General features: G+C 56.3%; 1 protein-coding gene across 4 annotated transcripts; it reads left to right on the forward strand.

The window, feature by feature from the left end:
- Nucleotides 1-93: 93 nt before the first annotated feature.
- On the forward strand, nucleotides 94-11,268 carry ATG9A (autophagy related 9A). Of its 4 annotated transcripts, XM_085310902.1 has the most exons (13): nucleotides 94-162; nucleotides 742-806; nucleotides 1,112-1,273; nucleotides 1,375-1,516; nucleotides 2,480-3,228; nucleotides 3,629-3,782; nucleotides 4,082-4,261; nucleotides 5,110-5,391; nucleotides 5,661-5,881; nucleotides 6,471-6,588; nucleotides 6,787-7,009; nucleotides 7,152-7,294; nucleotides 7,392-11,268. In XM_085310902.1, the coding sequence occupies exons 2-13, from the start codon at nucleotides 778-780 to the stop codon at nucleotides 7,395-7,397; spliced, it is 2,409 nt and encodes an 802-aa protein (XP_085167028.1). In that variant the 5' UTR covers nucleotides 94-162; nucleotides 742-777; the 3' UTR covers nucleotides 7,398-11,268. The 4 variants fall into 4 exon arrangements, with proteins under 4 accessions (XP_085167028.1, XP_085167029.1, XP_085167026.1 ...); XM_085310900.1 differs by lacking the exon at nucleotides 94-162 and having other exon boundaries at nucleotides 224-806; XM_085310901.1 differs by lacking the exon at nucleotides 94-162 and having other exon boundaries at nucleotides 225-806; nucleotides 5,110-5,355.
- The last annotated feature ends 1,110 nt before the right edge of the window (nucleotides 11,269-12,378 follow it).

Below are 12,378 nucleotides of genomic sequence, written 5' to 3' on the forward strand. Positions count from 1 at the left end.
GGGGGCCTGGGAGAGAGACCAGGAGAGAGGGGAAGAGGAGAGGGGGCAGTGTGTGTTGCCAGAGCTGGGCTGGGTGTGTGCTGGAGCTGCTCTCACCCTGCGTTTTTCCTTCCTTCAGCTCCGTGGCATCATATAGAGAACCTGGATCTCTTCTTCTCTCGTATATCCTTCCACAGCATGTGCGCTGTATCGAGAGGGCATGCGCTCCACTGCCTCATGCTCTTCTCCCATGCTGACAGAGGTGCTTGGTTCAGCATAACTTGGGGCTGAGCATCTACCCCTTCCCTTAGGACGCTACATGCTTCCAGAGGGGCTGCGGGATGGCAGAGCTTATGGGATCCCTATGCTTATGGGATGTTGTGTTATTAACTGTGGTTTTTGCTGTCTTTGCATTGCCCTATGCCCGAAATCTCTTCTTGCTGCCTATCCACCCCTCCCTTTGTGCAGAATGAGGGCAGGCTGAGTTTCTGTTCTCTGCTTGGTCAGCATCCACCTCTGGGGGAAGAAGAGGATTTGGATCAAGCTAGGTCCTCTTATCCCAGCTGTKCTATACCTGGGAAGAGTGTGCTTCCCTGCAGTGGAGTACCAGCTTGCTGGTGGATAGAGATGAGAGGGGGTCTCCATCACTGGTTGAGAGAGATTTGGCTGGGAGGCTGTGGATGCCAGTGGGACAGGAGGTCTCTCCACCCTTTGTCAGAAGGAAAGGCTTTCCAGTCTGTTCTCCTTGACTATAGCTCTCACATCTATAATCTGCATCAGAAGAATGGCTTCACCTGTATGCTCATCGGGGAGATCTTTGAGCTTATGTAAGTTCAGGTTCCCATTGCATGTAGGCCATTGGGGCTATTACAGGAGGCTGGGGAGCGGCTGTGGGAGTGTGCTGAGCCATGCCAGTAAGGAGGCAGGAGAGATCCCTTCTCAGATATCCTGCCTGTCTTTTATTAGAGTTTTCAATGCCTCAAACCTGTATTCCGCTTTGAGGAGGCGGTGCCCCCTGAGCTTTCCTGGCGCCATGGCTGTGGGGCTGCCTGACTTGCAGCTCCTGCCTGCCCTGTGTCTGGGTGGCAGATGGACAGGGTGATTCCCTCATGGCCKCTCCCTCTCTTCGCAGGCAGTTCATCTTCGTGGTGGCATTCACCACCTTTCTTATAAGCTGCGTCGATTATGACATTCTCTTTGCCAACAAAGCAGTGAATCACAGCCAGCATCCTAGTGAGCCTATTAAGGTGACGCTGCCGGATGCCTTCCTCCCCCCAAATGTCTGCAGTGCAAGGTAGGAGCAGCTGAGGGCACGTTAGCMACTGCTCTTGCTTTCTCGAACACTAAGGGCTGTCTGGGGCTTGACTCCTGTTTTCTGCCTCTTCTTGCCTGCAGAATCCAGTCAAACAGCTTCCTCATCTGCATCCTGGTGATAGCTGGGGTTTTCTGGATCCACCGACTCATCAAATTTGTCTACAACATTTGCTGCTACTGGGAAATTCACTCCTTCTACATCAATGCCCTCAAAATCCCCATGGTAAGTGGCTGAGCTGWGGGCCCTATGCAGGGCTGCTGAGGAAAGCAGGAGTCCTTGCTGTGCAATGAGAAACAGCTACCCTCTACCCTCCTTTGGAGWCAACTTCTCCAAAAGTCTCATGCCAAGTGCTTTTCCTTCTGCTCCAGCTCTTCCCAGGGTTACGTAACCATGTTGATCTCCTTTCAGCTTTTCCAGCAGCCAACTTGCTGCATGTTAACCCTTCTCTGCCCAGCCTGTCGCTGTGTGTGCTGGCATATGCGTRTGCCATCTGCCACCCAATATGTTTATTTTTATCTGTGATGGCCTTTTCAGTGATGCCTTTCAACAGCAAAGGCATAAGTGAGGCATGAGCGAGAGTGTTCTCTTACCTCCTGGGAGACAAGCAGAATCATCTTCCTTCTTTATTGATGAAGAAACTGAGGCATAGAGCTATTTAGTTCGTGAAGAGCATGTCGGAGATTTATATCAGAGACGGGGTTTGAGGCTTACACCTACAACCTGGTGCAGGATCTTCTGCTCTGTTTGATAACATCAGAGGGTGATGTGCTTCCTTTTAGAAGAAGCCATGGGTGTTTGAGAAAGATAGACTGAGCCAAGAGGCTTGGTTTGTCRCCAGCTTTGCCACAGGCTGCCTCCAGGACACTGATCAAATGCTTTCCCCTATTCCTACCTCCCCACTGACTCCAAGCATTAGGTGTGCTTCCCATGGCTCTGAGGGGAAAGGAAAGCTCATGTAAGCCTCCAAGATAGCCTGTATGTGAGTGGGTGGGAAACAGTCATCTTYGTTAGTCTAGAGTAAAAGCCAGTGGGGCAAGGTATGCAGCGTGGAAAGATGCCTTGTGTTGTGTGTGCTTCACTGGTGCCCCAAGAGTGTGTGCTGGGGCCCACTCTTAGAGCAGGGTGCAGCCTGACCTCTGTCCCTCTATGTAGCCAACCTCTAACCTTGCTGCTTCCTCCTCCCAGTCCAACCTGCCCTACTACACCTGGCAGGAGGTGCAGGCCCGCATCGTGCAGATCCAGAAGGAGCACCAGATCTGCATCCACAAGAAAGAGCTGACAGAGCTGGACATCTACCACCGCATTCTCCGCTTCAAGAACTACATGGTGGCCATGGTGAACAAGTCTCTGTTGCCYATCCGCTTCCGCCTGCCCTTGCTGGGAGACACTGTCTTCTACTCTCGCGGGCTCAAGTACAACTTCGAGCTCATCTTTTTCTGGGGGCCAGGCTCCCTCTTTGAGAACGAGTGGAGTCTGAAGGCTGAATACAAGCGGGCTGGGAACCGTCTGGAGCTAGCTGAGAAGCTCAGCACTCGCATCCTTTGGATTGGCATTGCCAACTTCCTTCTCTGCCCCCTCATCCTSATCTGGCAGATCCTCTACGCCTTCTTCAGCTACACAGAGATCCTGAAGCGGGAGCCGGGCAGCCTGGGTGCCCGCTGCTGGTCTCTCTACGGCCGCTGTTACCTCCGTCACTTCAATGAGCTGGACCATGAACTGCACTCACGCCTCAGCAAGGGCTACAAGCCAGCCTCCAAGTATATGAACTGCTTTATCTCCCCACTTCTCACCATCGTGGCCAAGAATGTGGCCTTCTTTGCTGGCTCCATCCTGGCTGTGCTCATTGCTCTCACTATCTACGATGAGGATGTCCTGGCAGTTGAGCAYGTGCTGACAACAGTCACCCTGCTCGGGGTGGGCATCACAGTGTGCAGGTGAGGTGGACCTGTGCTGGGCAGAGCTGGTTGCTCCCAGCAACTTTGAGGGGAACAGAGAAGCTGGTGCCACCTGTGTGGATGTGTTGTTATGTTGCAAGGGGATGTGAGTCTGCTCTAGGGGAAGAGCACAGTTGAGGAGAGGCAGAATGGGGAAGATTGGAGAAGGGAGTACTAGTCAACTTGGTGGTGACTGCAGTGATGGCTTTAGAAATGATATGAGGGGTTTTATTGGAGCTATATAGCAGGAGCCCTGGGCTGTGCTAGCAGGAGGGTTTGGGTTGGGAGTGAAGGCCACAGGTGGAGCTGTGGATGTGGGCTGTTTGCCCTGCCCTCTCAGGATGAGATCTCCCTTAAACTGAAGTGCGATGCTGTGACGCTTSCCTGTCCTGTCCTGCAGGTCCTTCATTCCAGACCAACACCTGGTGTTTTGCCCAGAGCAGCTGCTGCGGGTCATCCTGGCACACATCCACTACATGCCTGACCACTGGCAGGGTAACGCTCACCGCTACGAGACCCGGGACGAGTTTGCCCAGCTCTTCCAGTACAAAGCGGTGAGCCTGSTTTGCAAGGGATGGAGACAGAAACTCACTTTTGTCCCTGCAGGAGGGAGAAGCTGCTAAAGAGCCAGGCAGCTCCTGAGCAGACAGAGCGCACTTTCTTGGAGATGACCTTCCTCAGCCGATGGGTCAGGTCTCAGGGCTGGCTCCAAGATTGTGCGTTTGTTGAGGAGGCAGCAGGGATAGTCTCCAGTGCAGGATGGGATGTGGCCTGAGCTTTGCCCTGGGGCCAGTTATATTGGGGCAGTTTCTGGCATCCTCAAGCTCACTCTGAGCCCTGTTTCCCTGYCTAGGTCTTCATCCTGGAGGAACTCCTGAGTCCCATCATTACCCCCCTGATCCTTATTGTCTGCCTCCGACCCAAGTCCTTGGACATTGTTGACTTCTTTCGCAACTTCACRGTGGAGGTGGTGGGTGTGGGTGACACCTGCTCCTTTGCCCAGATGGATGTGCGCCAGCATGGCCACCCAGCGGTATGTCCCGTGCGTGGTGGGATAGCAGCGTGGGCTGCACAGTAGCATGCCTGATCCATTAGACACAGGAGAAGCTGTAACTCACCACTCCTGGGGGCCTGAAGCTAACAGCCTGTGACTGCCTCAGCGATGAGTGCCCGGAGTTGCCAGGACAGGTCACCAGGCTGTGGCTATTAACCTAATATAATATACCCTGGGCTCTGCCACATCTTAGTATTTAACATCATTACTTGTCTTCGCAGACAAGAACCTTGTGCCCTGCTCCCTCAGGAGAAGAGTGGGTATATTTGGACCTCTTAAAAAGTACGACCACTGAAAACAGATTAAAAAAGCTGAGCTGCTTTTGGCCAGGAAAGAAGCAGGATGAGGGAGAAGGGATTTGTTTTTCATTATATGAAAAGCAGTGCGAAGTGAAAGAGGATCAGTCTGTTTCCTGTGCCTGGGAATTTACATGAGTCATCAAGAAAGGCTCCCTAGTGGCAGGGCCGTGAACTGGGAAGGAATGGGCTCACTGTGGCAGGAAGCTTTTAAGAGCAGTTGTTTATTGGCTGTAGTTGCTTCTGCTGTGGGCTGGAGAGTGCAAGACAAAGCTTTCAACTCTGATGTTTGTGCTAGCCCCCAACTCTCCATCTCCTTTGCAGTGGGAGGTGGAGGACACCGTACTTTTCTGGGCTGCAAGGGCTAAACTAGGATGACACATTTGCTCTAGTGCCTGCCTTCTGCMTGGAGCTGTGGCCTAGCTTGTGCTGGGTGTTGCAGATTTTGCCCAGACTGGTCCTGCAGGATTTGCAGGCCTGGCAGGAGCTTAAAGTAGATCCTGGCCCTCACTACCTCTCTCTGTTCTGCAGTGGATGTCAGCAGGGAAGACCGAGGCCTCCATTTACCAGCAGGCGGAGGATGGCAAGACAGAGTTGTCCCTCATGCACTTTGCCATCACCAATCCCAAGTGGCAGCCACCCCGTGAGAGCACAGCCTTCATCGGTTTCCTGAAGGAGCGGGTGCACCGAGACAGCAGCGTGGCCCTGGCCCAGCAGGCTGTGCTCCCCGAAAACGCCCTCTTCAGCTCCATCCAGTCCCTGCAGTCGGAGTCAGAGGTGTCCAGGCCAGAGGGGATAAGTGGTGTTCTTAGGGTGCTTGCTGGGTGCCAACAAGCTCTGGGATAATCAGGCCCTCTGGGCAAATTTTCACCTTTCCTGGGCCATATCCAGGGATGCAAATATGATAGTGCTAGCTGGGACTGCCTTCTGGGTTTCTAAAGATGAGCAGTGAGGTATGATGAGCACATGAGGTGGGAAAGGGGCTGGAGGAAGCCGTGGGGTCTCAGTACTGTATTGTTGGTATGGAGGTCAGGCCTCCAGTTCTGCACAGGACAGTGACTCTCTCCTTTTCAACTCTGCAGCCTCACAGCCTGATTGCCAATGTGATAGCAGGCTCCTCAGCCCTGGGCTTTCACATGGGCCGCGATGGACAGGCCTCCCGCCATCTCTCTGAAGTGGCCTCGGCCCTGCGTTCCTTCTCCCCGCTCCAGTCTGCCCAGCAGCCCCCCAGTGGCTTCCAGACAGGAGGAAGGGATGGAGAGGGAGCCCAGCCTCGGGGTGCAAGTGCCATGACAGTCTCTGGGTAAGGACATGGCAGCCTTGGCTGAAGGGGAGCGGCTGGAGACCTTGCAAGTCCCAGATCCCTTTGCTGCATGCCCTGCTGCTGTGCTGTTGTCCTAAGCGTGCAGTGGCTATCTGGCATTTGTCTCTGCAGCTTGGGATAGGAAGGGACATGTTCACAAGCAGAGCTAGGTCCAGGTGCTTACACTCGCCTCCCCCAAAGAGCGGTGTGGGGCTCTGGTGGTTTCCTGAAGGCACCACAGTACCTTCCTGGCGGGAAGGAGACTGCTCTGAGCATCCCTTCCCATGGGTGAGGGGTATGTCGAAGTAGGGCCTGCTTTGGTCCTGAATGCCACCTGCTCTGGAGGTGAGATGCTGGTGAGCTCTGTGCCCTGGCACAGGGGCACTGTGCGATGCGATACCTGGGGCAGGGCAGTGCCATGCCTGGGCTGATCACCTTGTGTGGCTGGGGAGGGGACACAGAGGGCCGGTCCCTCTCCATCACAGGAGTGAGTGTCTGCAAACTTGACATTAGAGCAGAGAGAGGCTGGGCTGGGTGCTGTGTAGGGGGCCACCCAGGCAATGAACATCTCCTGTGTGTCCCATGGCAGTGCTGATGCGAGGACTGTGAGCTCAGGGAGCAGTGCCTGGGAGGGTCAGCTGCAGAGCATGATCCTATCAGAGTATGCCTCCACCGAGATGAGTCTCCACGCGCTCTACATGCACGAGGTGAGCAGCCGGGAGCYGGGCTGGCCAGCGGGGCATGGGCCCAGGGCAGTCAGGGTGGAGCTGGAGCCTGGGTTGGCTGGGGAGCTCTGAGTGACTGGAAGGGGAGCTGAGAGCAGTGAAAGTGCACTGCTGGGGAGATGGCGGCGGGGGGCTGTGCTCTCCCCGCGTGGCTGACCTGCTTGTGTCTCGGCCCTACAGTTGCACAAACAGCAAACCCAGCTGGAGCCTGAGCGGCATGCTTGGCACCGGCGAGAGAGTGATGAGAGTGGGGAGAGTGCCCACGAGGAGCTGGAAGYTCAGCGGGGTGGCTCTGTCCCCATCCCTCGCTCTGCCAGCTACCCCTTCTCCTCACCACGGCAGCCTGCTGAGGAGACAGCTACACTGCAGACTGGCTTCCAGCGGCGATACGGTGGTATCACAGGTATGGGAGCCAGGGTGGAGGTCCGAGCTCTGGATCAGAGCCCTGTAACGGATGCCCTGTATGGACTGGCTTGGGCAGCCTGCCTGCTGCTGAAGCCTGGCATACCCTGTGTAGCTGATCTTCTTCCTCACCTGTCCTGCAGACCCAGGCACAGTGCACAGAGCCCCATCACACTTCTCTCGCCTTCCGCTGGGAGGCTGGGCTGAGGACGGGCAGTCGGCAAGACACCCAGAGCCCGTGCCGGAGGAGAGCTCAGAAGATGAGCTTCCACCACAGATCCACAAGGTAGGGGCAAAAGCTGTGGCTGCGTGAACTCTAGCTGGCAGGCTGGGGCGCTGGCAGCTGGTCCCAGTAGGTGCCACATCCCCTCTCTGTCTTGCAGGTGTAGCCTTGTAGACTGGGGATCTCGTGGGGGTTGCAGACTGGGAGCCGCCTGGGCAGCAGGATGTGGCATCAGCCTGATTTTTCTCCTGTCCCAAAGGGGACAGGGTAGTCCTGGGCTTCATTTTGTTGCCATCGATTGCCGAAGAGACAAAACTGCCAGGCCAGCGGCTTTGCGGTGGTGCCTTGTGTCCAGCCGTTTGTCAAGTCAACGCCACTGACTCTTGCGGGGTGAATGCGTGTGTGAGTACATACGTGTGTCTGTGTTCACATCTGTGTCGTCTGTGTCGGAGGATCACTGCAGAGCCTGCGAAAGCTGACGTGATGGGACTGGCGATGGGGAGCTGTGGACTGGCTCGGAGGTAGCAGCAGTAACTGCTGGTCGAAGGCGTGTGAGAAGGCACTAGCTCCAGACATCCACCCGGAGCTGGGACCTGCCTCCAGAATGAGCTGGCGTCCCCTGGGATGGCCACCCGTGTCAGGAGGTGTCAAGGGGAGCTAGCTCAGCCTGCAGCAGTGCTGGCAACGTTACTACCCTGCCTGCAGCCTTGGGAAGGTGCCCAGCACTTCATTGCCCTTCCAGGGAGGACAAACATCGTGCCTCTCAGTCCGGAGCAGGATGGCAGTGGAGCAGTCCCCCTGCTCTGTGCACGCTCACACTGCCCCTGCTGCAGGTGGGGGCGGGATGGCAGAGCCAGCAGGCCCTGCTCTCACTGGGATCTGGGGATGCTGCAGCTCTTCCCCAGCTCCCATGACAGCTGTCCAGTCCCTTGCACACCAGGAAAGGGCTGTGGAGGTGGGAGACTCTTTTTCCCTGGCATCTCTCTCAGCTGGCAGCCTCTGTGCCATATCGCTGAACTAGGACAATGTGCCCCCTGGCCACTGCCTGTGGGACATGGACTGCTAGCAGGGCCTGCTTGCAATGCCAAAGAGACCCTGAGGTGGTCCAGTTTGGCTTCTACTAGGGGCACATGTAGCCCAGTTGGAGCCTTCTAAAGGTCTTGTGCTCTGTGTATTGAGTTGACTCCCTTCCCCCGGGTGTTATAAAAGCCTCTTCCCTATGCCTGACCTGTCTGGTACATTGAATCTGTCTTCCTGATGTGGCCATTTCTGCGGCATTGGGGCTTTCCTCCTGCCCAAACAAAGCCTTCAGTGCGTCTTGCATCTCACCCAGGGGCTCTCAGCTCCTTCCTTCACTCCTGAGAGAATGCTTTTGCTTGCAACATTGCTTTGGCTGCTGCAGATCCCATATCCCAAGCAGACGGCTTGTGTCTCAGAGGGGCAAGAGGAGGTGCCCTAGCCCCGGAAGAGAGAGGCAAACCCTAGCCCAGCCTCGTGGTAGAGAGGAGAGCAGAGATTCTGGTTGTGCAGTGTAACCTCAGACAGGACCTTCCCAGATCACCCTGGTTTCCCTTGCCCCTCTTTCAGTGGCAGCCTGCGAGTGTGTGCATCTTGGCTAACCCCTGCCAGGCACTGCTTTCACTCTCCTTCACTCTTCTTTCCCCTGGCAGGGACTGCTTGCTTTTACCATGTCCTCTGTGAGCAACAGGCAGGCCCTCCTCTCCCATCCCTGGAGTCCAGGGCCACCTTTCTTCCCCTGCCAGGGTTATTGCCCTGTGCCCTTTGAGCCAGGGCTGGGCACACGCCTGCTGAGCCAGCTGCTCTCTGCGCTGGGGCAGACGTGCCTGGTAGGAGGGACACAAGCATGGAGGCATGTGGCATTGTGCCCAAGGCTTCCTCGGATGTTTACTAACATAAGGGAGACCATAAAAGAGCAAGGACTACAGGTGTAGCATGACCTCAAGTAATAAGTATTTTATTACTCACTCTTAGATTGCAGTCTCTGCCTAATTTGCTATAGCCGGGCACTACATATTATGCTTTGTGCACTCCAGATTTGTGAGCTCATTGCTCTTCCTACAAGTTCTGATCCTTCAGTGCCCTGTCTGTCACGGACGAATCCTGGTATGGGTGCGGGTCCAGCGGTCAGGCCAACTATCTGGAGCAGGGTCCACACTGCACAAGTTGATGTTAATCTTTTTTGGAGTTCCCCTGTCATTCTCCCCCGGTAACTGTAGTTTAACCCAACACAAGTCTAATGGCCTTTCATCCAATCATGTTCTGTTGTTCCCTTGCAGTTTTCTCTTTTTTTTCTTTTTTTTTTTACTTCATATCACTATTCCACATAATTCTACCAGAGCTGAGGGTTTCTGTAGTTCTACCAGAGTTGAGAATTTCTGCAGTGTCATTTCATTCCCTGTTACTATTGCCACATAGTGCCACTCTTTCCAGTAGTGCCCAGTGACAGGGCAAGAGGCAATGGGCGCAAACTGAAACACAGGAAGTTCTAMCTGGAGATAAGGAAAAACKTTTTACTGTGAGAGTGAGCAGGCACTAGAACAGGTTGCCCAGAGAGGCTGTGGAGTTTCCATCCTTAGAGACAGTCAAAAGTCATCTGGATAGGGTCCTGGGCAACCTGCTGTAGGTGACCCTGCTTTGAGCAGGGAGGTTTAACTAGATGATCTCCAGAGGTCCCTTCCAGCCTTAAGCATTCTGTGATTCTGCAGTAGTTCTGCAGTGTAGTGCCTCATGCTGTAGACACCTCCCCAGGTGACTGCCAACTGGTGGGACGTGCCAGTTGTTCTGCTGTGGTATGGGCTGTGCTGTCCATGAGGCCCACCCTTGCCTGCAGGCGCATGCCAAGGTGGCAGTTAGGGCTGGCTCTGGCCCTGGTGTTTGTAGACCCAACCTTTGTTGGCACTTACCTCTTGTTAGACCTTGTTGGTCATAGGAGCAAGAGGGACAGGAGCACTGATGGTTCAATAATTATGGCCCTGTCTGGCCTTTGATGTTCTTCCTCTAGGCTGGGGAGCGTAGAGGGGGTGTTTGTGCAGGGGCAGGCTCTTTTGGGTAATGGGCTCCCTGTTGCAATGGGGAAGGACAGACCAAARCTGTGACTGGTCTGAGCCTGTAAGAGACCGAAGTGAGTGCACTAAAGCAAAGCCCTGGATGGGGATCAGCTCATCACAGCTGGGGTCAGGAATCCTGGGGTCTCTCGGTGGCTTGCTGTGTGACTTGGGGATAAATCATGTGGCCRAGCTCAGCCGGGGGACAAGAGATCYGTGGGCCTGAGTACTACACCTGTGTGCTGGTATCCCCAGCCATGGGTGTGCTCTCTGCACARCTGCTGGGGGCAGCCCCTGACTCCCACAGAGGATCAGCTACAAAGACCCCACAGCAGCTCCAGCTTGGGGCTGTTGTGGTATGATGAGTTTGACAAGGAAACTGAAGGCAAGTCTCCAACACACCAGATTTTTCTAGCTGCTTCCCTGGCCGCCTGGGCTCCCTCTCTGCACACAGGGCAATGATCCCTGCCCCAGGGCAGCCCTTTGAGCCTGCGTCACCTATTTAGCAGCTGGTGATCTCAAACACACGTGGGACAGCTGGGTTTTTACAGACTGAGAAGCACCTCCTGGCTGCACTCTGTATGAAGGGCAAGGGCGTGGGTGCCCTCTACGCTGGCAGGCCTGGCCTTGGGGGTGGGATGCTTGATCTGGGCTTCCTGGTGTTGTCACCCCTGATCCCTAAGCAGGGCCAGCTGAGCTGGTGAAGGCTGGCTCCATCCGGGGGCAAGTGGGGAAGTCTGGGCCTTTCTCTGGGAATAACAGGAGGAGGGAGAGGCCTGGCAGGAGCAAGCAGGAGTCCTTGCCGCATGTTGTGCTTGTGTCGTCACTGTCCCATGTGCATGGCAAGCTGCTCCTCCTCATCCCYTCCCAGGGTGTGCGGGCGTGCAGGGATTCCCGGGGAGTGCTGATCGCAGCCCGGTGTCCTTGCTGTACAGCTGTATAGCCATGAATAAAGGTGGGGCATATCATCCACGCCGGTGTCCGAGTCTCTGTTTGCGCTGGAGTGCCGTGCAGCCTGCCTGTCTCTGGCTGCCGAGCAGGGGTGGTAACGTGGGACCGAGGATGCTGGAGAAGGCAGTGCCCAGGATGGACTCTGCCCCTGAACGCCTGCTGGGGAGGCTGCAAGCTGACTGGGCTGGTGTGGAGCCAGCTGGGAGCAGGGGAGGAGCAGGGCCTCCCCGAAGGTCGGTGCCAAGGCACTTCTCTGCTCCAGCCGTTTATTGGGTTTGCAGCGTGCATGGACAAAGGAACGCAGGGGCTGAGTGGGGAGCAGCTCCTGGGAGTGATACGTCCGACATTATCTTCCTGGTTGGCCCGTGCCTAGTGAACAGCCCCTGTAGTACAGCAGGAGGGCATCCAGGGAACCCCAGCAGCAGCTTCCCCAGCTCAGACCAGGGCTCTTCCTGCAAACCTGGGGCTTCTCAGCAGGGTAACAAGCCCTTTCTGCAGCGGTGAATGGCTTGAGTGACCCCACTGCGGCTGGGTGGCTGCCAGGCATCTCTCTTGGCCCTTTTTCCTGGTACTCCTGATGCTGCAAAGGGCTCTGTGCCTGGGCAGATGGTAACATCTCCTAGCTGTGGATTTGAGGGGGGCTGAAAGATGGGGCTGATGCACTCATCTTGCAGGGGTATGGGGCCTTGGTTTCAGATCTAACACTTAGCTTTGGTGTAGCCTACACGTGCAAGCAGCCTCTGGTGCCTTGGCTCCCCGCGTGTCCCTGTGAGTCCCCCCAGGGAGTGAAGCACCCAGCAGCAGTGGGGTGCAGCTCTGTGAGGTGGCCTGGGCTGCGTCCGGAGCAGGCACAGCGCCCGCCTTCTCCTGGGCTCCGTGTCACCCTCGCTGTGGTGGGGCGCGCTGGCTGGAGCTAATGGTGCTCGGTGGCGCCTTCCTCTCCTCGGGCGGCCCCGCTGCCTGCCGGCCCGGCGGCGGCAGCCCGTCCTTGCGCAGCGCCAGCGCCCGCGTCGCCCTGTCCTCAGCCCGTCTGTCCCGACGGCCGCCGCGGGGAAACTGAGGCACTTGCGCGTGGCTGCGGTCGGCACCTGCCACGGCGGGGAGGCGGCGGCGGCTCGGTGCGGCGCCCGG

The sequence above is a fragment of the Rhea americana genome, unplaced genomic scaffold (genome assembly GCF_003343005.1).
Source record: "Rhea americana isolate MKP2758 unplaced genomic scaffold, rheAme1 scaffold_33, whole genome shotgun sequence".
In the NCBI taxonomy this organism is placed as follows: Eukaryota; Metazoa; Chordata; class Aves; order Rheiformes; family Rheidae; genus Rhea; species Rhea americana.